The sequence below is a fragment of the Labrus mixtus genome, chromosome 20 (assembly GCF_963584025.1).
Source record: "Labrus mixtus chromosome 20, fLabMix1.1, whole genome shotgun sequence".
Classification (NCBI taxonomy): domain Eukaryota; kingdom Metazoa; phylum Chordata; class Actinopteri; order Labriformes; family Labridae; genus Labrus; species Labrus mixtus.
This window is the reverse complement of record NC_083631.1, coordinates 14,992,914-15,020,107: the sequence shown is the minus strand read 5'-3', so window position 1 is coordinate 15,020,107 and position 27,194 is coordinate 14,992,914. Positions and strand designations below refer to the sequence as shown.

Sequence of the window (27,194 nt, the reverse complement as noted above, 5' to 3'; positions counted from 1 at the left end):
CAACACGTTCCTGTGTAGCCGAGGCCCAAACCAATAATAAACAGAGAGAAAGGAACAGAACACAGAGCTATTTAGAGTCAAGCCTTAAGCACTTTTGTCAAGTCCATTTTTTTCCTCCCTATTTTGTGTGTTTTAGATGTAGAGTCTCGAAGTGTTAGCCTGTGAGGCTATCATCAAGGCCACACAAGTAGCACGAGAGCATCTGTGTGCACCTTTGGGCTTTTTCCTCCCGATCACACCATGGTGGGCTATGGCTCGGATAATCCTGAGGCCTTGTGGCCATGGAAACCCACTCGTGTATGAATGTTACTTTGTTTAAATATGACTCCAGGAGAAGAGACAGAGAGGAAAGGACAGGACCGCGCTGTCCTGGGAGACACATCACGTGTTGGTGATGTAACAAGACAGGGACAAATATGGGAGTCACCGACTTGTTATTTTGTTGCCCCCCAAAAAGATATGGAGTCGAGAGGATGCTGACAGGTTGTTTGTTGAGGAATTCCTCGATTCACTGGTAGTGAAGCACCAGCAAGGAAAGTAACCCAACATCTGTATATACATTCATCTTATCTTACTATGACGATTTCATCAAACAATTAAGGATTTTTTAAAAACTTTTTTAGTCTCTCCAAGATATTATTTCTATTTGCTGAGTTTTTCTTATTCTGCCGCTACATATTTCTTGAATTATTAATGTAACTCTTGCACCATATTGAGTTATTTTGTACTTTTAAGATTATAAACTGTTCTTTTAAAAAAGTATACATTTTACAGACATCTATTTTAGCAAGGGAACTTTCAGTCTGTGTTTCAATGGTAAACTTAGGCTACAAAGGTTGTTTTCCACATTAACTAATCGGTCTGTTATTTCTTTGATAATCTTGTGTTTATTTTGTCCATTGAACGCATCCTCATCTTTGCAAAGCTGAACTCTGAATGAATCCCTGCATGAAAAACCACCGAAACGGATTGATTACCACATAGCTGTCAGGCTAACTGTGAATAATAAACCATGTGGGCCACGCGGTCCATAAGGTATCAAAAAAATATCAGAAAATGATCTGTCATTTGAGCCATGACACCTAAAAAAAAATTAGAAGGAAACCTTGACCCAAACTTTGCCTGGAAAATCTCTCCAGAACCTTCTATGTTAATTTCCTCCAGTAAAACTCCAGTTACATCCAGTGTGAGTTGTGAAGTTTAATAGGAGACTGTATAAACACGACCCCAGAGCATCATGGTGTCTGCAGAAATATGTTGTATATGCAACAGAGGCTAAAAATAGCCATGTGCTCGCTTGTCTCTCTGTAGAGTTTTATTAGTGTCGACCCTTGTATTTGCTCAATTGAGTGAAATTATTCTGTAAGACATTTAAAGGGGCCACTGCTCTGCAGGTTCCCATGGGGAAACATAAACACAGCACACGTTTAAGAGAGGGGCCAGGCTGCTGGCATGCATGCTAACATGACTCATAATATTTGTACAATAAAAAAATGCCTTAATAGGGACAACAACATTGCATGTTGTTAGCATCCGTCATGAGCAAAATAATTAGCTCTGTGCTCCAGTAATGGAGGTTGTGACCTTTTTCAATATGGCCAGGGAGGGGGAGGGGGGAGGTTAGAGGGTCTGTGGAGATGACACAGCACTGATGAAATGGGAGTAATATGAGAATTTGGTTATGGTGAATCACAGCAAAAACAAAAAACAAAAAATGTCTTCTATGCAGAATTACATTTCACGTGACCCCCCCCCCCCCCCCCCCCCCCCCCCCCTTGTCCTTTCTTACTCTCAGTCCAGCTTTCTTCACATTTCTGTGTGAATGCGTGTGTGTTTGTGTGTGTGTCCCTGCCCCAGTGTGTGGTCGAGTATGCCAGGCAAAGGCGGTGGTGACAGGGTGTCGTCCGCGGTCCGTGAACCTGGCTGCTCTGCTTAGCTCTGCCGGTGACAGAGAGTGAGGGGGACATCGCCCAACCATGGCTAACCCCAGCTGGGCCAATCAGGCGTGAGCGCTCGTGGCCAGATCACCGCGCTCCCTCTGCTGTGTGCAGCACTGTCGCACAGATCCCCTTATGGATTCTAGTAGAAGCTCCACAGTGTGAGCGGCGCTCTGCTGATCTCTCCTGTGTGTGTGTGTGTGTGTGTGTGTGTGTTTGTTCAGATAATGAAGCTGACTCTGTGTGTTTAATGAAATCTCTGCGGCCTCCTTCACTGCACCTATGTTGATAGAGTTTCACAGGGTGACATACAACCACACGACAAAACACAGCGAGTTTGCCTGATCTTTAAACATCACTGCAGTTACCTGAATAAGTAGACACATAAGTGCTTCTCATAAAATGTTCTAAAAAATCTGCGAACGGCTCTTCAATGACTATTTAAGCCTTAAGCCTTTCTAACTCTTCCATGAAACTCTGAATGATAAAGCTTTCACCGAGCTAGCAGTTTTGATAGCGGTTTATGTTGCCATGATAATATACCTTGAATCAGATGATTTTGGGCTTTGTTTTTTAAAACAGATGATTTTCCTATGTACATTCAATTTCTTGGATTCTATGGAATATTTCCTTTTAACTCTAACTTCTAGTCTACTAAACTCTACTAAACGACGGTGTAAATTTTGCTACATCTTTATGGCATCAGGTTAAGGAATCGATGTTTTAATACTGTTGAATTGTTCATTGGGGAAGAAATATATCACCATTATCTATTTAAAAACATGAATAAGCTCTGGGCATTATTTATGAGAATATGATTTAATGATCTCCTTTGACATGCATGATGGCTTACTGAAAACATTTGGGCTGTTGGTTGGTAATGCCAAACTGCTATTTTGAATTAATCTAAGTAAGCAACACACTTAACCTGCTCTGACAACACAAGAGGCAGCAGAGTGAGCGCAGATAAAGTCAAACAACAGGTATGAGTCATGTGAGCGCACAGTCAGCTAGAAGCCTTCATGTTACCTCTCCATGCCTAGGCGCACGAATGTGACTAAAAAAACTTACAGAAAGGTTGTGTCATTGCAGGCTGACAGTGAATGAAAGGCAGCTCTCTGCCTTCGCTCCTGTCACGTTGTGGCTCCGCCCCCCTGGTGACCAGAGGGAAGTGGCATAAGACCTGTCAGTCCGCATCACGGCCCGGGCCACGACAGCCGGGCTCATATGTAAATGTGCAAGCACAGATTCATGAGTCTGACGTATCAGTTTGAATATGCATGTTCAACACTGACTGGAGCGTAAACATCTCCATCCGGATCTGTGTGTGTGTGTGTGTGTGTGTGTTACCAGGCTCTCAGTGTGTATGTCTGAGCTGATCCCAGTTTGTTATAGTGACATTCCCGGTGGGAAGGAGCCTCACGACTACTTTCACATGCCAGACTGCCCGTATCTCTTCATGAGTCCAGGCTGGGCTGAAGTGACATTTGATTTCATCCACACTCAGCGGGGTTCTCTCCGTCCGCCTCCATCTTTCTCTCTTACGTTTCATTTCCCTGTTACTTCCACCTCCCTCAGCTGGGAATGCATTGCCTTTCTCTGTTTCATGTTATCATGAATCATTTATACTTTACTGTTTGTTTGACTGCTGGTCAGACAAAAAGAAAACAGTACATGATTTATCACTCTGGGAAACTCAGGGGAAGTCACTTTGGTTGGTCAATGCAAATAAATCATTTCTCCATAATGAAAAAGCATCTTTTTTTTGAAGCCCTCCCCGTTATATAGAGGGAAAAAATTGTTTCAAAGTATTTCATCAAGGTAAATTTGTTTACTCTGAATGCACCGTAACTTGGGTCAGTTACTGAAAAAATGCAGAAACCCCATGAGCTGCTTTGTCTGTGCACGTCGCCATCCCAGGTCTGATCTTATTCAGTTGTTCTGTTATCATATTATCATTAAATGTTTTCATTTATAAAAAAGAAAATGGTTAAAAGTAATGTTAGGGCCTAAGGTGGGGTCATTTAAAATCTAAATGTCATTAATACTGACATAAAAGCAGCAAATTATCAGGAGCTGAAACTGGCAAATATTTGGCATTTTTGCTTGATTAAAAAGTTTGAATGTTTAATCAACTAGTTACATGGTTTAAAATAAATGACATACCAATCAATTGATAGGCTAATTGTTTAGTACAATTTGGTTGAGTGCAATGGTTATGGTCATTGCAGTCAGTTTGTGCTCTTATGGATAACTCTGCCTTCAACAGGAGGATATGAAGCATCCTGCACTCTGTTGCAGCGTGCATCATGAACATGCTGCAATCATTTTGAATGGATGACATCAATCATGATGGTCAGTTTCCTTATGTTGCTGCAAAATGAAAGATTTTCTTTCCGTTTTTTGCCTTTTACAGATTCAGTAAACTGCTGCGGCCTCCACGCGACACGTGCACCGACACAACTGAAACATGGTTGTTCATAAAGGGTCAGGGCCGACTGCAGGGCTCGTTTTCCAGAGGAGTCATCCTGAGTCACAGAGCACGACACAACCCTCCCCCGCTCGCCAGAATAATCAGAGTCTCCCCTAAAATATCAGCCGCTTTAGCTCCTCAGCTGTACTCTCCAAACGCACACTAAAGACTACAATCATCTGGCCTAGACCAGATACATCAGCTGACTAATTCAATGTAATAAATGAAGGTCAAACTCTCCATCAATTGTAGCTCACAGCATGAAGCTCATCATTTCAAAATGTAATGACAGTTTAATTAGAATTCAGTCTAAAGACACAAAGGAACATCTCGATGGCTTCATCAATTATTTTATAACATATTCATTCAATCTTAGATCTAACTACTCTTCCAGAAAATTGCATTTTGCTCCTTCCCTTAAAAGCTCAAAAATGACATCCATACTGTACTTTTAAAACAGCCCCATTAGAGCAGCTGAAGCCAACTTTAAATAAGGGGAAATTTGCACATATAGGACGGTAAAAGTGGGTGCATCTGATGGCCTCTAACGATCCTAATCACCTGGTAATTACAAAGTCAGTGCATCCCCCACCTCCTCCTCTCTTCTCTTTACTTTAAGGTCGTTTACAAGAACTGGCAACCAGAAAACACCGCGGCGCAGAGTGTCACGCAGAGGGAATCCAGACTAGTTGGCAGGCATAAAGACGCCGATTTCCCTCTGTGCACTGCACTCCGAGGATTAAGGCTGGCAGTGGGCTCACATCTACTAAACAAGATATAGACATAATACCTTGATATTTTATGTTGCACAAAGCCAGTGAGGAGAGGCTGCAGCACCTCCAACATATTCCCTAACTCATCCACAACACCACACACACCAAACACTCACTTTCTTTGAGATACACGTAGTGTAGCATTACATGTTCTGAGCTGCAAAACACCTGCACCGTATATATACAAGTGGGAATGTGTAGTGGCTAAAAGCATAAAATTTACCTCTTACTGTACTGGCTCCACATCACACATTCTGAAGGAAGAATTGGGAAAAACAGGAAGTAAATTACTGGAAATTATTCAAAATAGCTGCGTGTAAAGCATGTAATTGACTTAAACACAACCTGCAGACATTTCATTTGACAACTACCATAATTGAAAACAGCTGATTTAATTGCAGGTCATTAACATAAAAACATTTAAATAATAGCATAAAGGTGGGGAATTTTGAACACATAATGTTCTGGTGGTATTTAGAGATTAAAGGGTTTTTTTATGGTGGAAATGAGGCAATTTAGGATTCAAAACCAGCATGTCTGACTGACATGTTTCTGTATCATGTACATCTGCCTGTGCTTTTTTTCTAATGTTATCTAGACAAGTGAAGAGAAAAGACTGCAGTTTGAAGTGAAACGAAACATGTGCACATGTGGCGATAAGAACCCAGCACCCAGCACATTTAATAAATATGTTGTTAAATGTAAGCCGAAACCATGATGCTTCATGTAGTGTGTCCTCAGAAGGTTTGGGAAAGGCTGCCAACAGACATACTGCATTTCTAATTTAATACACTGTTATTGATTACGACCCCCCCCCCCCACCCAGAGTAAGTCTGCAGATTAAAAATGAAAAATTAAAGAGGAAGAGAACACTAAAATCTACAATATACGGCATATTGATTATCAATCTATCATAAAGCATGACGCGTTTAATAGCAGATATTTAAGGCTTATGTATTATGAAGCTGAAAAGAAACTCCATTCCCCCACGATGTGAAATTATCTGTATTCCAGCATACATCATGTATTAAGTGCATTTACCCACATACTGTATATCAACACAAATATCTCTTTTGTGTTCAGCTTTGTGACTACATTTATTTATCAGATGTGGATACTTTCAAAAGAAAAAAAGAAAAAAAAACACTCAATAAATTTGAGAAAAAAAGGTGAACAATGACATTAAACTGCACAATATTTAAAATCACGTCTACATTTAAATACCGCAAAGGATAAATGATATTTATAATAATCAAACAGTTGTAAAAAATTTAATAATACATTTTAATAGTGAAAAATTACAAATAGTGGACCTTTTCTCTTGATGTGTAAGTATTTTCTTTTTTATTGCAAAACGTTTGTTTGACTTGTTTCGATGCAGATCTAGAACATGATGGATTATTGTTATAGAACATGTGTCTGATAATAAATATTTTAACTTAAAGTCAATAATTCTTCTGTCAACACTGCTGCTTCTTTCTTTTTTAAGGCCTCTCTGTATCAGATAGACGTCTTTAATATGTGTTCTTAATGATATGTTTACATCGTGCTTTCTGAAAAGTCCAAACAACTCTTTGCCTCATATTGAGAGCTGCCTTCTCAGTGTTGCTTTTAATTTTTGCAAAGAGTCATTTTTTTTGGAGCCTTTTCTTGGATGGACCCTTTCTGGATCACTGGGGAAACACTGATGCCACATTTTCTGTTTTATATAATATTGGATGTGTCATTAATCAACTTCCCAGCCAGCTAAGAGGCTATGTGACATTTCTCAGACTTTTCTGGGACGTCCTCTGATCATTAAATAAACAACCATGCACAATTTATCACTCATATCTGCCAAGTCAGGAGGATTTTTGTATTTTTGCAGTGTCTCTGTCGGTGCAGAACAGGCTGTATATTTTAAATGAGAAGAGGACAGTAGCACATTGGTCGTGAGGTGAAGGGGCATTTCCTCGCTGCCACACAGAATCTGCTGCTCATCGCTCTCCCTCACAGGGGTCCACTTCCTCTCCTCCTACATTGGTATAAATTCTTCCTTCAATTCTCTCAGAACAAAATAATGGTCTCTTGGGGGAGTTAGGGGAAACAAGCTGGGGTATAAGATGGACTGGACTAATGTCACATATAGAACATTTGAATAAATTCTACACGCAGGGCTATGAAATGCCAAAAACGCACTTACAGTAGGAAATAAAGAAGAAGGAATGGAAGGCAAATGGAGGCAGATATGCTTCTGCTGGCAACTCACCAAAGAATAAATTCTGTATAAATGCATCGCATCCATACGTTAAATAGAAGGCACTAAGCTCTTTGTGTTGGCAACATCCCAATCCATCACAATGCTTTTACATATAGTGCGGATTTTCAGGAGCACAGAGGAGAAACTCATTACTGTGCCTCATATTTGAAACCATTGCTTCACTGGCATTGACAAATGCTTCCACACAGATAGCAATGTGGCACATTTCAAAGGCAGTCGGCACAATAAAAAGGGTTTCTCATCACGGTGAAAAATGCCCGGTACAGGTTAAGCGCTCTGAGAGGTGTGAGTGTGTTCTTTTCATACTCGGAAATTGACTTCAGAAATGATGAAATAATCACAAACAGAATCAGGGTAATTTATGAGTCTTAAGGTGCTGTCACAATAACTCAATAGTTAGCACATTGCGTTGTTTGTAAGAGAGAGAAAAGGCTGTTAGAACTTGAGGATGTTGGGTAAAGGTATAACTGTGCTTAAATAAAATGCAGAAATGTCCATCCAAAGCTTAAATTAAACATTATATTGACTAACTGTGCTGCTATTTAAACCTGAAATGGCTGTTGTTTGAATACTGTTGCTGTTCAATATTTTATTAAATTAATACACATTTGTTTTCCTTATTATAAACACTTCTCCTTTCATAAGCACACATGTGCTCCCTTTTTAAATAATTCAACCCTTTAGATTGTAATCATATGAGCCTGTGTGCTGTATGACAGCAATGTGTGACACAAATGTAAAAACAAAAAGAATCTGAAACTAAAAACAACAAAGTATTCAAACGCCTGTCAAATATGATCATTATGAAATGATTTAAACATTTTATCAATGAAGTTATTAAAAGTCAGCATGCGCCCATTAATATGAGCAGCTCCTGCTGGACATAAACAGATTCCGAGGAGATTCCCTGCACCGCCCCTTACACCACCTTCCTGTTGAAATGATTTGTTACGAGAATGTATGAGAAAATATGGGCTTAGTCTGAAAATGTGCTTTTTCAAGGCGAAAACGCCAGTGATTGGAAGCTGATGGGTGGGCATAATGAGTGCAAATTAGCAACTTGTGTCAATTAGACGCGCCGGATGCTTTACAAAAGCGTGTTTGCATAGTGAAGTTGCTCTCTTGTTGCTGCCAGCTTGGCCTTTCCCACCGAGTTACACATGCAATTATATGAAAATCAAATAAGATTTTAAAAAAAAGACGCACACTGGCACAATTTTAAGCCTAAAGATACAACCATTGTCTGTGCGTTATGGTGCCAAATGACGCGTCCATGGGCCGCGATGTTCACTCTGACCCAGGCTTCAAATGGGTTACAAATTGGCCACATGAACAACAAAGGTGGAAAAAAATATCATTACAACATTGGGAATTAGAGGATCAAAGATTCTTACCGCTCTGCGAGTCTGTGAAGATGCTTTAAGATGGAAGATGATCCTGTGTTTCGCGATGGGAAGGTCGTGTTGGACTTGGTGAGGTCCAAACTTGAATCCCGCCGTTAAGGATCAGCTCCAGGAGCCAGCCGCGTGCTTGACTGATGTGTTTTGATTTTTGATCTCAAAGCATCACTAAGAGACGTGGAAGCTTTCTTTGTCCATGTCAGCCTCGCTGCTCTGCCTTCGGTCGCTGAAACGTCGATCAAACTATGTTGTCTGCTGCGTAAAACCGGTGCCAAGATTCCTGCGGGCCCGTTCCGTTACAGCGATGCTAGACAATAGTCTGGTCATTTTGGCACGAGATGAACCTTCTCCGCTTCCTGTAACACTAACATCGACTGATTACCTCCAAATCCTGACAGCTAGTTTGTTCATTTCTCTGTGACTGAAACTGAATCTGCTAAAAAAAAAATATGTCAGATGCTCACATGTGCCGGTTGTCTCCGGTATTGTCTTTGGGCTCGTTCATTTGCCTCCTCTTCTTCGCAGGAGTGAACAGCGGAGTTCTTTGGATCTGTTGATCACTGGAGGTCCTCCTTCATGCAGCTTGGTCGTGGTCTCGTATTTATCAGCACCGGGATTTCCGCCATACAGTCTGACACCGGGGCTCGTTGAGTGACAGCTGGATTCCCTGAAAGCTCGGCGACCCGTCTTAGCAGGGAAGCACCGACGCTGGAAGCCGCGCGCACGCGTCACTGACAGTGCGCGCGCCCGGCAGGTCACACATCTCGGGTCCACAAATATGCTCTCTGGCGAAAGAGCGATTTGAAACCGAAAATGTACTCAGCCTTTGTTGCTTGCATTGTGCCGCCTCTCTCAGATTTAAAACCCGGTTTTGTCTGCTAATTACGGTATAATCATATAATTAGATTTGAATAGCTAATGTGGCATACTATTCAATTAGATGGACCAGCATTGGAGGCTATATGCTTCAAATGAAGGGTTCCTACAGTCTTGTTAATATTATGAGGGGACTAATCTGCTACACGCCCAATTGCAAACAATTTTGCTGCATTTCATGGCAATTCAGAAAGCTATGCACCTTTAATGAAGGAAAACAGGACCGAAAGGAAATACGTTCAATTATAGGAAAAGCATAATTGGTTAAAGCGCAGCTAAAAAAAACAACTGAAATAAAAAGTTACAACTAATCTGTTATAGTCTGCTTTCGTTTTTGTTGCCCCCCCCCCCCCCCCCCCCAAACATCAGCCTACTACTAGGACTCTGTATTGTTCTTTTGGAGCCCACAGAGTTTTGTTAAATGGCGTATTTGATGAGTATTTTAGCCTCGCTGGATGGAAAGTAACACATTTTGAGCAGGATTCTGCCACCAGGCCAGAGAACATATTCCAGTGAAAGACTGAATCACACACTGATCCTTCCTTTTGATTTAGTCTTTTGATTCCATTCATGCAAAAATGGCCTCCTGCAGAGAAATATTGCACATAGGATCACTCCACGGCGCTGCTGTTTGTTTGGAGCAGTGTTTGTGAAATTCTGCTTTAGAGGAAGCCTGCGAAAGGAAACATACCCGGCTGATTGGCAAATTAAAAAAAAAAAGTGAATTACTTTTTTTTAATTTTGCAGATTGATTGGTGCCGAAGCAATGTGGCTGACCATTTCCTCCACCTCCTCTGCAGCTCCCCTCTCTCTCTCTCCCTCTCTCTCTCTCTGGCCCCCTGCCCCTGTGCATGTGCAGCCTCCATCAGTCTATGAGCGTATAACTCTGAAACGGACTGACCTCTGTGATTGCAGAGTGATTCAGTATTGTTGCTCCTTGTGGGGCCCTACGGGTGCAGGAGTCACACAGTCATGTGGTTGTGGGTTTTTTTTGTGAGTCTGCTTTCAGCACTGACCTTGCCGGACCTCAAATTGTCACTGACCCTGCAGGGCTGTGATGGCGCCCTCCTGTGTTTTAGAACATGTATGTTGCTCTGAGGTAAAGGCTGGATAGAATAATATGTAGTGTGTTTATGTACAGTGTATGTGAACAGAGGAGCTCATTTGTGAAAAGAGACTAAGCCTGAGCTCTTAAAACATCAATCTGAACGTTATTTAGTCACGTTTTTTCAGTCTAATATATGAGAGTCAACTAAATTCATATTGTAAGAAACATGGCTTCTACTCCTACCACCAACGAACAAGAAACCAAGACAGAGGCAGCCGCACGGTTTATATTAGTTCCTTTTCTTTGAGTTGTTTTGTGTCCTTTGGGGATTGCTCTGCTTCTCTTTTGAGACGTCATGACATTTATTCAGTGGGATTTGTGGTAGTTTTTCATCATTAATGGCAATTGCATCACTTTGTGCCAATTTTGCTTCTTTACATTGTGCAGATATTTGTGATCTTGTTGAATATTTTTGGTTCATTTTGCCATACTAATATATTCATGTTGCATCTCTTTGTACTCGTCTTGTCTCAGGTCTGGTGACATTTTAAGGGGATTTTTTGGGGGAGTTTCTCAATTTAAGCAACTTTGCAAAAAGTTGCAAATAGCATTTTCCTTTATTTATTTGCTGTTTATCCATGGCGAAACTTGACTGGTCATTCCACACTTCTGGCGTCTTTGTGGCAGTTTCTCTCTCTTCATTTTGGCTGTTTTGTGTCTCCAAGTTTCAAAGAAGAAATGTTATATCACCACGCTGAGTTTTGGAGTCATGGAAATGTTTTGACTCGGGCTCAACCTTCATCATCATCATCAATCAGTGGTGATTTATCACCGATTTATAAATCTGGCCATGACTTCAATATAAGCAGGCTGATTGAACTCTCTGTAGCCTGTAGCTTCCAACCTTATAGGCCTGATGTTCTGTGAGCGAAGTTCTCCTTGTGATGTTAGCAGGAACAGACAAGTGTGATTGAGTCACAGACACATGACAGAGTGGTGCGTCTGTGCAGAGAGACAGGACGTGAAGGAGAAGAGGAAAGAGCGAAGGAGAAAGGTGACAGGTGAGGTCAGGAGGCGGGGGTGGACAGGAAATAGAAAAAAGACCTGATTCACAGAAGAAGAGCGCCCCGTTTACCAAGCCTCCTGTCTATATTTAGCACAGGGACCACAGATTGTTATGATCGCTCTGGGGCCTTTTGTTCAGACTGGAAAGAACTGCTGCCATCCGTCTCAGCACCTGGGGCAAGGCACGACCCCGGCTCACGCCAGCACAAGAGTACAGTGTTGGAAGCTTGACGTTTGGGTGCACGTTTGGACGGAGCAGAGGTGAGAGGACACAAACCCCTGAGAGCACCTGCATTCCGATACCGTAAAAAAGTGTCATCATTGCGTTCTGCTCTTCCTTGATTGTTGCTCAATCTCTTCACTCCTCCTTCCCCCAAGCGTTTATAAAGGGCACAGATCCCCTCCATCACCATCTACCCACATCTGCTGAGAAAAAAAGAGAAGCTGGTGGTGCTGGAGAGGATTGACATTCACTCCAAATGTCAAAGCAGCCCATGCCATATTTGACTCTTTCTTTCCAATTTTGTTAGCGCCCTGCCATCTAGCACACCTCCAGGTGCGGATTGGGAGAGTGTCAGTAGTGACCTATGAGGAGCCGAGCCGCTGAGACACCACAGTCCCATCAGACCGTTATGAAATGTAGATATATGTCTTCAAGATGGAACAGTCCTCCCCTGTCGACCGGAAAGTCTGAGGGTTTCATCCTTCATACAGTACAGCACAGAGGCTGTCGTTGACTTTTAATCCTGTTGGTTACAATCTTGTTGTGAACCCAAGCTTCATTGTTACACCTCTGTTTACATTCAGAGCAACACAAATGCTCTAAAACTGATCTATCAGCACTAACAGTTCAGTTACATTCTGCTTCTATGAACACTACTGACAAAAAAAAATACAAATAAAGTTGAAAGTAAAGTTTAAGTAACAATCCCTTTCTCTTGTCAACATGACTTGTTTGAGTTGTTGATTATCAGAATTACATAGATTTGTATTGTCTTCAATTTGTCAATGGTTAGATGTCATTTTGTTGTATTGCCTGTTTTGTTTCTCATCACTTTTTCTTCATTTGGAGTCATTTTTTTGTTGTTTTGTTTTTGAGCGACTGTTTTTTTAATTTAGTTTTTGGGTTATATTTTTTTATCGTTTTGTTCCATTTTTTAATTAGTTTGTTGTAATAGCCTCTCTGTGGTCACTAGTGTCTCGTTTGGTTGTTTTGCATGTCTGTGTGGAAGATTATGCATCAGATCCTGACTTGTACTTGGGACTGTTTTTGATTTTGATTTGTTCTGTTTTGCCTCAGGATTCGCTGCTTTAGCTGTTACATTGACTTTCCAGAGATGTTAACATGTAAGTGCTACAAGCAAATATTTGAGCTGAAGACCTTATTGTCTGTTGTTAATGGCAACTTTTTTTTTTTTTTTTTTAAATCTCACATACTGTGTTATCTCTGACTCAGGCTGATCTGACGCCTTCGTATGCAGCCATATTGTCTTTTGGTGGTTAATTCTTAGAACAATAAATATCCAGAAGATAAGCCTCAAACTAATGAGTCACTTTTTTGGCTTTTTTTACTTAACTTTACTTTCAGAGTTTTTACTTAAACACATTTGGATGCAGTCTTTACTGAGAGTTACACTCCAAAATGTTGTCCCGTGTCCTCCTGGAACAAAACACCCCGCAGGGACCCCTCTCTCTCTCTCTTTGCTCTCATATGTCCTGAAAGATTTCTTGTGTCACTTTAAAGATCGAGAGCAAACTTTAACTTTTCAGCATAAGTTTTGTTGCTCGAGTGACATCTGTCATCTTTGACAAACTATCATTCCTCCCTCTTCCTTTTATTCCGATGCGACCCCTGACCTTTAGTTCCTCCCCGCCTGCCTCCACCTATCGCGCAGTCTGTCCATCAGTCAGTGCCCACACGCGACCCCAGACAGACACAGCGATCAGTCAAACTATCAGCAACGCTCACATTTAACACAAGTCCTTACCGATCTGTATCTAAACTACACAAGCCTTCAACTGCAGGATCAATGTGAGGAAGATGTGTGTCCACGTTCTACTTGAGTTCTGAATCATTTAACATGTTACATGAAATACAAAGAATTCATTTATTCAGACAGACACCAGAAAAATGACATCCAATGTTAAAAAAAGAGACAAGTTTTCTTATTCTACAAAAAACACAATTATTTGTACATAAAAAGACAAAAAAAATACAAGAAAGAAAGATGAGTGATGACAAACTATTGCATTATTTGACAAATACTGCTCCTTTCCAAAAGGTTGCAGTATTTCCATGGTTTCCATCAATCTAATGGATGATACAGGTGACCTTGCCTTGATTGCAGATTCTTTAAAATTGTAATTTTGGGGGGGGGGGGGGGGGGGGTTTCCAATTAGAAGACAGTAAAGGAAATTTTAATGCCTTACTGGATTCAGAATAACATCTGTCATCTGAATGTTTGGAATATGGATTCTGTGTTCAGAATACACACCCCAGATGACAAATTTGGATTTGAGTGGTGAACATGTAGTTGATGGCTTCAGTTACAGTCTGTAGTCTCACATGGGGTAGTTTAGCACCACATCCTGTTTGGCCAGCTCCAACAACATAGGATCGTCGAAGAACTTGCTGATGCTCACGTCCTCGCTCAGTCCCTGCAAAACAAAACAACACAACACGTCAGCCCTAATGAAAGAGACATTTACCAACATCTGTGCGGACACAAAAAGGGTGGATAAAAGGCTCACCTTGCGCCTGCGGGTCTTGATCATGAACTCTCGGGCCAGGTGGGGGGCGGGCTGAGGCTCAAGAGGTCTGATCACAATACTCTTGTCCAGGGGGTCACCGGGGACGATCTGATGGGAAATATTAAAACTAGTTAACCCTAAGAGGTGGAGCCAACCACAGCTGTGGTGACTGTTTGTATCCAGCCAAACACATTTCAAGAACAGCATAAAAAGACGTCACACATTTTGAGCTTCAACAAACTGAGTGGACACTTCTAGTAATGGCTACGACCTTTCACTAAATATGTGATTTGGTTGCAGGTCTGTCCCGTTGCTCCTGAGTCAGGAGTGCGTCCATCAAGATGATGGAAAGAGCCGCGCGCAAAGCTCTCACTCCTTCAGCCTGTGACCATCGTAGCAACAGAGCAATGTTGGCAGGTTCAGTGAGAAGAAGCTGAATGTGTTCACGGGCTTTTAAAATGATTCACTAAATCCATTATCTTAAGCAGCTCATAGTTTGACCTTCACTGAGTGATCTCATTGTCTTTCATATATGATGCATTCAACGTCAAAGAAAAGAGTGCAGGAAGAGTGGGAGTGGACTTGTTAGGAAATCTGAAATCTGTAGGCAGGAGTGGACTACATAAGACATTCCCAGCCTCAGAGAAGAATTAAACCAGAAGGAAAAGGGGAAAAAAATAATCAATTGAGTGGCTGAGGCCCAATCAACAGATGGATGAGAGCTGCTAACAACAGTAACTCAACGCCTTGCCGTAAGCGTGCCAATACTGGCAGTGCATAATCAAACTAATGAGGGAGGACGTTATGGCCGCTTGAGTTTAATGAGGAAAACAAAAAAGTTCAGGAACCCTTTGTTGGTTTTTATTTCCTTGGGTAGATGAATCGATATGTCCAAGCAGGACTGATTTCTGTCCCAAGTCCAGAGAAGGATTAGGGAGAGCTGGAGGGGACTGTTGGCGGACCACAGAGGATGAGAAGGTACTTTTCTCTCTTCAGGCGAACGTAGAAACTGCTATATGGAAGTAAATCACACATCCGACGGCAGGAGGTCAAAAGAGAACTATTTCAGCTGACATGGAAAAATGTCATAAATCTCAGGGGAAATCGATTTGTTGTTGTTCTTGTTGTTGTTATGTTTAACGTCCCAAACAGATTCTGTTACGTGATTTAAACATTAAAAAGGCCATGAAAGACAAGTTACACATTTTAATACACTCCTCGCCCTTTAAAAATATATAAATGGAGTCATACAAGCTTGACCAATCTTTGCTTCTACTGAATGGAGCATAAACAATGCTTTTCATTATTCAGTTCTCTCCCAAAGGACTGATGTATCACTGTAATGTATCTTTCTGCCAGCATTGAGACAAGTGTGTGTAAATAAATAATTCATGTCTAATTTCTTGTAGGACACTTGTATTACATCTCAAGGGGGTAACAAATCTGTTAGGAGGATCAAACACATTAAATATTAGCAGTGTTTCTTCTTGCAGACGACTGACTTTGCTGTAAACTATTCATCTTTTCTAAGTGGAGTGAATTTTCCCTGACACAGCTCTGCAGAGTGCAGACACTAACACACGTCAGACATGGCTCAGACGGCCATGTTATACTAAAAACTTAATGACTCAACACTCCCCATCAAAAGCTGTTCATCTGAAGTGGCAGACGTGTGCACGAGGATGGTCACCCCGCTGCACGAGCTGCCACTGTTTTGCGGATGTGAAATCTGATGAATGCAAGTTAACATAGTAACAGCTGATCAGACATGATCTATTTGTATTTGTCAGTTTTGGCATCATGATAAGTTGCAGTTCAGAGTCCAAGGTGTTCGATCTCCAGCTCAGGTCGGATTCAAACCCAGGCCGCTCGCTTGGAGGACTATATCCTCTGTACATGGGGCGCACACACACTAACCACTCAGTTCCCCAGTACGCCCTCAAAAAACCCAGTTTATTTTCTTTAAATATTATTTAAATTATTTTATAAAATTATATATTTGTTGTTATTCAAATGAATGTATTGCTTGTTTTTTTAAGTGTTCAGAATGATAAAGTGTCAAAAGTTAGATAAATACATGTGATGCAGTTTGTACAATCAATGATGAATCGTTATCTCAAAATCAATCAAAACAATTGTGACGATGATTTTTGCCATCGTGGAGCAGCGATGGCTGAGTGTAAATGTGTATTAAAGGGTTAATACTGATGGACACTTTACATCGCAGCTTCTGTCATCTGTTTGTGAATGTGACAGAGTGTAAAAACGCTTCAAGTGGTCAAAAGAAAATAAATGTGCATTCAGCATTTTACATCAAAGGGTTGATTGGACTTGAGGAGGTTGAAAGCCAAATCGTGAGATCAATACATAATGTCTGAATATTGGTGGTGGGCACATAAGTTCTCCCTCTGTTACTGATCTTTTGTAAATCAGACTAAGTAGGATTGGAAACCCGGCTGTAGTAAGAAGGACAGGAGGCTAGTGTACCTGCCAGTGGTGGAACACAGACAAAGCGAAGGCCTGTCCCTGTGTGTGTGTGCGCAGGTCTGTCTCAAAGCCGAAGGAGTCGATAGCCGGGATGAAAGCCTTGATGGTGTACAGAGGAGAGCCTGGAATAGGTGCATCCTGGGTGACGTGACCCCTGATAGATGACAAACACAGGGTCAGAGTTAAAAAAAAAGAAGAAGAAGGCATTTCTACATTTTTTTTAAAAAGCTGCTGAATTTATGTTAAGGTCATACAAGTGTTAGGGAATTTTGTGAGTGTGTTAAATTTTGCCTGGGCTGATGTTACAAATATACCAACCTCCTCCGAGCCAGGACTGTGTAGACCGCTGACACACAATCAGCTGGAGCCTGAACCTCCACAAAGTAATACGGCTCCATCAGCCTGGGAGTGGCCTGCGACAACAAAGTCGAACATTAGTGTGAGGACAAAAGCCTGGAGATACAGTGTGGCCTGTCCATGTACATCTGACCCCAGGATTTATGACGAGAGCAGTGACAGAGCCAGAGAAGACGAGGACAGAAGCCAAAAAACGAGAGAGAGGAATGTTATCACATCACGATTAAAAATAACCCACGTCAGCAAAATCCCAAACTGTAATCACGTTAATGGAACATTACAGAAAGTGTGGAAGTCTGGAGGAGCTAATGGCAGATGAGGAGAAGAATAGGACGCAGTTGGAGGAGGGTGGGTGGAGGAGGGGGGGGTCTCACCATGAGGAAAGCGGAGTACACCACTCTCCTGGCTGTGGGGATGACCTGGCCTCCTCCTCTGTGGAGCGGCTCCTGAGCAATGACCGCATCCAGGATCTTAAACTTAACGTTCCTGATAGCTGAGGGAGGCAGAGCGACTGAGTTACGGTGGTGAAACACTGATCAGGAAGAATTCATTTAACTATGCAGATAAAATCCAGCAAGAAGGTTTCATGATTCAGGAGAAATAAAATAAAAAATAAAAAAAAAAATAAAAAAAAGAGGACTCACGCTCGTCACACAGAGGTCCCTCCCTTGTGCCCCACTGGAAGCCCTGAACGATGCTGTCTTTGACGGAGCCCAGCAGTGCCTTGTCAACCTACAGGGGGGGGAAAAAACAATCTAACATTAGGGTACAAAAACAAGAAGCCCAGGAGAAACAGTTATTCTTTGGTGTTAAGTGCACCTACACACAGGCTAAAGCTCAGATCAATCTGTGCTGTTATTAACGGGCTTACACATGAGGAAGAGTTTAGATTCACACATTTTGGGAGATGATTAAATCTATTAAGTCCTGTCAAACATAAATGTTTTATAATTTATGTGCACATGATTTAAATCTGTGTTGACATATCACCACTTAGAGGTTATTAGAGTTCATCTGAATTATAGAGTCAAAGACATGTGTGGCACCAAGGCCCAAGTGATTATCCGATTTATTTGTCAATCTAAGCTGTTGATAAAGCAAAAAAAAAAAAAAACATTTGAAAGCATGTGTAAGGTATAGCTCTGTTTTGTGTCGGTAAAACAAATATTTTGTTTGGGCTTGAGCCGTTGATGTAATTTAAAAACATATTTCGAAGAAGCCACTTTCAACAAAAGGATGTTGAAATGAACTTTTCCTGATGTTTGATAGAGAAACTGTTTAAATAATTATTTTAAAATGTCTAAAAAGGAAGAAGAAATTAGTAACAGCAGTTTATCTGTGTTTTAGTAAAACCATAAGAACCAATGTTCAACTTGTACATGTCATCCCTACATGGCTGTTGTCAACGTAACAGGCTGGATCCAAACTCACCTCAGAGGGCAGGGTGTCGTCTACCAGGATGTTCGGCCCTGTGGTGTCGGGTCCGAAGGCCCAGATGGACCTGGCAGCCAGCAGATCCCAGTCGTACTTCGTCTGGAAGAACTCTCCCAGTTTCTTCCTGCCATGATGAAACAGAGCAGCCACTGGTTGAAAGGACTTTTCTGCACATTATGTCAGCTGGAACATTAAGGAGATTGGTCGATGGAGGAGGGGGCGCAGGGGTTAATGGAAGAGGAGGAGTGGAGCGAAGGTTTAGCTTAATGGTGTGTGAAGTATGTCACTTCTCTGGCACCGCAGGGTCCAGATGGCCTGACAGATGAGCCGAGTACGGACAAGAAGCCATTCTGGAGCGAAACACACACTCACTGCATGCTCGACACGTCACAGGGCCGGGGAAAAATCATGCATGCTTTTAGTGCATGATTCAATTACTGAGAGTGGACTGATCAATATACTCAGGGGGGTTCTTAACGAACACGCACACAATGTACAGAAGGCTGTCCTTCACTTCAATCCTGAACATCTATTTCTATATGAAGAGTCGTAGGTAAAGAACATTGCTTCTATATTTTATACGTCAAGAGAAAAGGTGAAGCAGAAATCCTCCGCTAGTATCCGTCTGAAGAGGTCAGAGTAGGTCATCCAGTCTGACTCAAACTGAACGTCACGCTCTGCAGCTGACAGTTTGAAAAACTTGTAGAGGAGATGATGGTTACAAAAAATTTAAATTAATATATATATATTAAAAAGACTGATTCAAAGAAGTGTTATCACATTGCAGCACAAAGCTGTTACTTCCATGACAAAATTCAAAATTAAGAAACTTTAGAGAGTGCACACCTTAGGATTGGGAGGACATACTTTAGGATTTGAATGGAATATTACCCACAAATCTAATAACCAATGATTATTTCATCCCTGGGCCTTTCTATATCTCCAGACTTCCTTCAAACTCAGCATTTAATTAAAGAACCTTCAGTAGTCTTACATGGCTGCTCATCCCTGCACACCTGCAGAATAATGAGAATGAACGATGACTCTGAAATATGGAGAAATTAATAAGGCTGCGCACTTCTCAAAATGAATAATGAGGGAACACCTACACATGCGTCCAGCAAGGATGGCCCATTATATTATTTCATATTAGTTCAAGTGAGCCGCTCATATCTTCTTCATCGTACCTGTTCCACGTGATCTGCACGACTTCGTTCTCGATGTCCTCAGCCAGCCCCTTCTCCAGCGGCTCTGCGATCATGGTGATCTTGTTCCTGTCAATCACATCACCCAGCTGTCAATCACTTATTCTGGGTTCAGGAGACATTCGGCCAGAGGGAAGACTAGCTCCGTTATGTCTTCAAACTGTGCATAAATTTAACTCCCCAACAAGGCAAACTCAAATCAAACTTACAGTTCACGCAAGAAATCCAAAAACTTTTAGTAAAAGTAAACTGAGCTGAGAGCTTGACTTTTTTTTTTTTTTTTTTTTAGGGATGAGACCCTTAAAACTGTTTGATACTCACTTTTTGTTTGGTGTTTCAGCAAAGCACTTAAGTGATGATGTTTCCACAACTGTTTCACAGAAAGTCACAACAGGGTCAGCAACCTGTGGAGGAAGACGAACAAATGATTATACAAAGCTCCCGAGTTCTACCTTTAAATGTATCAGTCCCATCTACAAAGTCAAATGATGTAGAACACTACCAGCTAAAAATGTGAAAACATGTACGTATAAAAACTGTTATCCACCATAGAATAAATTCATATCAATCAATCAATTTGTGTTCATATCGAATGGGTTGAGTGGAATTTAATTGAATTCAAATAATCATATGAAACGGCTGTTTTACAGGTTCCAGGTCAATTCAAAACTACAAAATAAGTCACTGAAAAAAATGATTTCATTGCAGGAAAAGAAGTCACAAGATGTTGTGCACTGAGGGTAATTACTTTAATGTCGATCTCGGAGTACATCTTGCGCAGGTCGTGCATGACACAGTCCAGGTAGAGTTCTCCTGTCCCCAAGATGACGTGCTCTCCAGACTCCTCCACCTGAAAGATGAACACACAAGCTCATGGGAAAACATACTTTTATCATTTAAGTAGCTACAGTTGTAACTTTGCAGAATTTATCTTAGCTAGTTGCAATATTTATATTTTTCCAGAGACTAATAGACGTCTTGTCTGGCTGTGCAGCACTACTGTACTCGTGTTGTAACTTACCTTTGTGGTGAGGGACGGGTAGCTCTTGTTCACCTTCCTCAGTCCGTCCAACATCTTCGGGAGCTCTGACGGGTTGACGGGCTCCACTGCGATCTTTATGACTGAAGCTGTGTTGAACTTCAGAGGTCTGAAAATCTGAGCCTGTCAGGGGAACAAAACAAACAAATTGTAAACCTTAACTGCTTCTCGTATAACACTTTTAAAGCCCCCTCTGGTGCCTCGTGCCTCACCTCCTCGTTTCCTCGCGGCTCTGTGATTGTTGCTGTTTTGACAATCGGTTGGTCACAACCTTCGATGAGGACCCAGTTGCCAGCAGGCACTCTGTTCACTTCAATTTGGTATCTAAAAAAAGTGCATGGAAAAGATTTAAAACATGCCAAGATTAACTTCTGACTCTAGAAACTTTGGAAACCAAAAGGCCTGCAGCATACCTGGCTACATTGATCCATAGTCTGCCCACAGTGCAGACCTGGGAGTCCTCTTCATCTTCAAGGGTGTAGTTTTCTCCTAAAACCTTGACGGGCTGGCCTGCCTGAATGGTCCCGCTCAGCACCCTGCCAAACGCATGGAACTGAACCCCATCCTCTGTGCTGTACATCTTAGTGGTGTGGCACATCAAAGGACCCTGAGGGCAGGAATCATGAGGGGAGCAGGCAGGAGGGATAAGAGAGAGAAAGACAGAAATTAGGGCAGGAAAGTCTTACCACTGGAATGAAACGTTTCTTCCTGAAAGTTAAATAATCAGGCTTAAAGAAGAGGCAGCGAGACTTCTAAATGTCACATGGACATGTGTGTGATTAAAGCCCAGCATCGTCTTAAGTTGGCTTATTTAACCTGTCGTCTGATTCAAGCCAATTAAAACAACCCTGTTAGCCTCATTTGACAGAACAGCTGAAACAGATATAGTGACAAATCTGCGAATCAGAGGCCAACAACCAGCAGACTCCAATCTGCCTCCATGACACTCACATCAGGGTCACACTCTGCCATGGCCTCTCCAAGGTCCGAGTCCAGGCCTCCTGTGTACGTGTGCTCTATCTTGGCCCTAGCTCCCTCTTGAGGTGACGGTATGTGTTGTACACACATGTCCACAAAGCCTGCAGGGAAGAGATCAATGCTTAACTTTAAATATTTACCAAAGTGTTGTCTTCTCTTTATTCAATTAGTTTTATCAGCAGTTAGAATCAAGAAAGTAGCAAAGACAATAAAGTGCATCTTGGAGACTCTGTATTGTTATCATTAGATTTTTTTAGTACCTTATAAAATCAAAGTGCTTTAAAGTATTAGTGACATAGTTAACGGTTAAAATAAAAAGGATGTAGAAAAAACGGTCATACCAGTGAACTCGCCAAAGAAGCGGTTACAGACGAGCCTCAGTAAGGGTCTGATGTTCAGCTTCAGCTCTTCTTTGCTCAGGTGGATCCCCAGCTCGTCCAGAACTCTTGGGAGAGACGTGTCACAATCCCCGACCACCTACAAACCAAAAACCAATTGAAAAGAGATAAGTGCTTCTGCCTGGCAAGGCTACTGAGTTGTCTTGTTGCACATTGAAAAAAGCGAACTGTATTGTAGTCATGTCCAACCTGAGAGAGGATCTTGTAGAGAGGCTCCAGGACAAACTCCACAAAGCTGCGCTGAGAATTACTGGTGGGAGCTTTCTTTGTGAACTTGCGGCTGAGTAGAAGAAAAGAAAAGGACAAATAAACAACAAAGTCATGGAAGAGGAGGATGGCTTAGCATGAATTATTAGCATCTTGTTCAAATCCTAATTACGACTCACGTTTTGGGGTTGAAATAAATGTCTCCCCAAAGCCTCTTAGCAAACTCGTTATAGTTGATGTCACCTTCACAGACAAAGAAGAGTTAGTCACGTATGAACTTGCTCCTCTGAGAATGAGACAACAAAAGGATGAGCCAGTCCACTTGTTAACAGAGCACGCTGTGAAGAGTCGGCTTACCATACGTGTCCGAGTAGATCTTCGCGAAGGAACCCAAGGTGAAACAGATGCTGTACTGAGAGCTGGCGAAGCAGACGTTTCCAAGCAGAGGAGAGACCACAAAGTTCTCGTCTGTGGAGTACGTGCTTCAGAAAGGAAGAAGAAAAAAAATGTGAACAGGCATCGTAGGCAAAAGTAAGCGTGGCTGCTAAAAGGAAAATGTTCCTCCCACTTTAAAACGGAAACTGCTCTCCATGAAACCTCACATTTTCCCACTCAAATATGAAACATTACATTACGTGAGATGCAAGGTATGGACTTCCAGTGTTACCTGAGCAAACCATTGACCTCATCCACAATGTGACGTAGTTTATAATAAGCGTCTGTGGGAGGCAGCTTGAGCTCCACAATGAGCCGGTCCACCTTGTTGATGCAGATGGTGATGGCCATACGCTCCTGAACTGCATGTTTGATCAGACGCTCAGTGTTCAGCATCACCTGGGCAGGGGAAACAAAAAACAAAAAACCTCAAGGTCATACAGAAGGATGAGGAACAATGACGTGTGCACAGTTAAGAGTGCAGGACGAGGAGATCTGGAACAGAAAAAAAAAAAAAACTCACGCCTTCTGCTGCGTCAATGAAGAGGACGACACCGTCTGAGATCCGCATGCTCGACGTGACCTCGTCTGAGAAGTTCACGTGGCCTTAGAGAGGGGAGCAAGGTTTGACGTGACTTAGTGCTATGCTACAAAAACACATACAACCAGAAGACAAAGAAATCAGGCCAGCACACAATACCTGGTGTATCCATGATGTTGAATAGGTAAGATTTCCCTCTGGAGTCTGGCAGGACCATTGTGACCGGCGTACTCTTGATGCCCACGCCTCTCTAAGGAAAGCAGAAGATACACATCATCTTTCCAGCAGAAGAAACTTAAGTCTTCATCGTTTTTAAGTTTCATTTGTTAAAGGCCATGTGATCTCGCTGCTCTGTTAAAAATGTATTCACTGCCTTCATGTCAAAATAAAGCCGTATTCTATTTAGGATCTTATATTTCTATGTTTACTGTTCCTTCACATTCTCATATGTGGAAATCTTTGGGTTAGAAAAGTGTAAACATTATGGCAACGATCCAACAAACCACTCACCTCCTGTTCTGTGAAGAGGATGTCTGTGTACCGGAGCTGAAAAAGTCAAAGAAAATGTTTAAATTTGTCATATTCAGAAATTTGGTGTAATAACTTGATGTTTTTGTACAGTCAACACTTACATCCACATCGTCTCTCTTCCTGATCTCTGGATGTGTCTGTTCGATCAGGCAGTCCACAAAACAGGTCTGTAAAGAAAAAGAAAAGAAAAAAGCAATAGATGCCCATGAGTCACTGTTGAGTCTGAAGTGCAGCTATGTTAGCAATGCTCAAATACATTCCTCTCCTATGAAATTCTTCAACTTAGGAACATATGTTTTTTTTTGCTTTTTTGGTGAAATGTCACAGAAGCAGCTGGAAGAAGCCAGAAGGTAGACTCTAACCTTGCCGTGGTGAAGGTGACCACACAGGGTGACGTTACGGATTAGCTCAGAGCCGTCCATCAGATCGGCAAGGAATCTGTGAGGATAGAATAACACACGCTGAGTGACAGACAGCAAACAGATGTGACTGTCTTGTAAGTACTGAGAATAAGGTCAGCATAAAAAAAAAAACTGTTACATGTGAGAACATATTGTTCACTATTTTTTTACAATGATCAACAAAAAAAGACTACAGGTGTGCATATTAGCTATACAGTTATGGTTTCTATGTCTATTTGCCTCTCAGTACATTTTGAATCGTACATGTTATGTGTTTTTTATAATGTTGTTGTTGCTCTTGATTCCAAACAATTCAAGATGGAAGAATGATTTTTTTTTATTTTTTTTTACCAGCATGTCTTCAACAGCCATATTTTAGTTGCTCTTCGCTTCTTTTTTTGAGCCGTCACACTGGCAACTCTAAAGTTACAACTAAATGAGACAAATAAAAATGGGGCTGGAGAATTGCTAATTCAGAATTAACCTGAAAACTGGGAATGCATGGCCAATGTATGCAGATCTGCATCTGTTAAGTCAAATTTTCTCATGCCCAGTGTGAGATGATTCTCGTTAGTTTTTTGTTTTTTTTAATTGCTCATTGCTCATCAGTTTTTGGTGCATGATGATGTAAATAGATTAAAAACCAGAGAGGATTAACATTTGTAGCTTCAGACATTTTAGGCAATGAAACGGCAAAACATAAACACACGCCGATGACTTACTCCATATCGTAAACAGTGGCCGGTAACTCCTGCTCCATCAACGTGAACTGCCTGTTCTTCACAGGCTTGATGATGGGCTCTGGAGAGGAAAGAGAAACAAGTGATTGTGTGTTCACCTTAACAGCACATGAGCATTATGTAATAAATCACTAATATCAGTCTGTGATCAAATAATAATAATGAAATATAATGCACTTTAATGAAAATCTGCATATATAGGGTATGTAGTTCTTGCATATTACCTGTAAGAGGTTGTGTGTCTTCCTCTTGGACGATAGTTTCCACTTCAGGACCGTAAACCTCTTCTGCTGTAGGATAGTACTTCTTGTCCTCGTGCAGGACCACCTCCATGCCCGGGACATCTTCATCAGCATCAGCAGGTTCATCATCATCGTCATCATCACCCTGCACAAGGAGAGAGAGAGTTATTACTTATTAAGACGTGTGTGTGCACATATGACATACCAATAAAACACATAAGAGTACACAATAAAAGTACACATTAATAATCGTTTTCCTGCGTGGTTGTGAAGGAATACCTCATCGACATCTCTGTCCTCTGCATCCAGGTCATCATCATCGTCTTCAGAGTCCAGCTCTGGACCGATGTAGTTTCCGAACTCGTCATACAGATCCGCCTCCATTTGTTAGAGAACTGTAAGTGGAGTCATGTGTTAATGTACTATCTTAAAGGGTTTCATTTCAATACAAAGCATATATAAATAACCTTTGTTTACTGACATAACAAAAGCATGTACCCCCCATGTTACACGTGCTATAGGCAAACAAGAGACTACAATCTTACTTAAGGCGAAACTATCTGATTCTGAAGTATCATGAACTAAACATTAGCATGTTAGCATGTTAGCATGCAGAAAGAGAAATGAATGATTTGGAGGCGACGTTTCAGTTACGTCGTTGTTTAACCGTCCATCCCTTCATGTTGTTCACTATGACTCGCAGGTTTGCAAACTCCACCTACCTGTATTCCGTTACGCTGCAGAGAGTGGATATTTCTTTCTTTTGAAACAATATAAAGTAAGGTTTGTATTTAGACGACAAAAAGTGCCGCCATGCGCACAAAACACTACTTCCCGGATGTTCTTCTTCTGGTGCCTTGTGGGCGGTAATCATTCTGCATTTTGCTCACTATTGCCCCCAGAGGCTACATCTGGTACAAGTATCACTACCCCGCTTTAAAATCGCGATTTAAATGTAATATCCATGGATTTAAATTACTTCTACTATGGAGAAACACTTGTACATAGCCACACAGACACAGAGCAATAGTTTTATTTATACTTTTTTTTTTTTTACAAAGTTTTCTTTTTTTGTTCTTACCTGAATATCTAGCCTAGTAATGTTATCATATCTGCCTTGACCTTCGTGCAGTAAATACTTGCCTTGATTGTAATTAATCCCAGGCCCTCCATCTGTCACCATAGTTGTCACACAGTGCAACGAAGATTATGACTGTTATATTAAGTTTTATTATGAACATACTCGATGGGAGATTGTACCCATTTAATCTCCAAAAACAAAACCTGAGTCTTGTCCTGATACCCTGTAGTATAAACGATAGACATGAAGCCAATGTAGCCTATCAACTACACTAAGCTTCAATCTATGGGCGAAAGTGTACAATACTTTCCTACTAAAGATAATCTACATTTTTTTAAACAAATAAATGAATAGAAAGCTAAAAAAATAAATAAACGTAGATGTAGTTATGCACCACGACCACTAGATGGCATTAAACAGTCACACTTGATGCAATATACTCAAGTTTAAACCTATTGTTTTAACTCTGCTATATGAAAATAAAATGTCTACTCTACTGTATAAAACTTTTAGATGAAATAGGCATTTCTAACAT

General features: G+C 41.3%; 2 protein-coding genes across 3 annotated transcripts in view; both read right to left on the bottom strand.

The window, feature by feature from the left end:
- Window positions 1-9,534, bottom strand: part of gjc1 (gap junction protein gamma 1) — a 38,599-nt gene extending 29,065 nt beyond the window's left edge. The window contains exons 1-2 of one of the 2 annotated variants that reach the window (XM_061026721.1): window positions 8,838-9,534; window positions 5,407-5,437 (exon numbers count right to left, since the gene is read on the bottom strand). The gene's annotated coding sequence lies outside the window, so the exon portion shown is untranslated. The remainder of the gene's footprint in view (window positions 1-5,406; window positions 5,438-8,837) is intronic. The other variant, XM_061026720.1, reaches the window with a different exon arrangement.
- A 4,387-nt stretch (window positions 9,535-13,921) lies between these two features.
- eftud2 (elongation factor Tu GTP binding domain containing 2) lies at window positions 13,922-26,426 on the bottom strand. The gene is made up of 28 exons (XM_061026203.1): window positions 26,301-26,426; window positions 25,858-25,973; window positions 25,561-25,723; window positions 25,319-25,397; window positions 24,558-24,633; window positions 24,297-24,362; window positions 24,175-24,210; window positions 23,824-23,914; window positions 23,647-23,729; window positions 23,356-23,522; window positions 23,046-23,170; window positions 22,868-22,931; window positions 22,671-22,761; window positions 22,425-22,560; window positions 22,057-22,184; window positions 21,519-21,712; window positions 21,318-21,429; window positions 21,088-21,228; window positions 20,815-20,916; window positions 20,388-20,470; window positions 20,049-20,135; window positions 18,859-18,985; window positions 18,072-18,159; window positions 17,802-17,920; window positions 17,389-17,483; window positions 17,071-17,224; window positions 14,584-14,691; window positions 13,922-14,490 (listed from the first exon to the last, which is right to left on the bottom strand). The coding sequence occupies exons 2-28, from the start codon at window positions 25,960-25,962 to the stop codon at window positions 14,395-14,397; spliced, it is 2,916 nt and encodes a 971-aa protein (XP_060882186.1). The 5' UTR covers window positions 25,963-25,973; window positions 26,301-26,426; the 3' UTR covers window positions 13,922-14,394.
- Window positions 26,427-27,194: the final 768 nt, after the last annotated feature.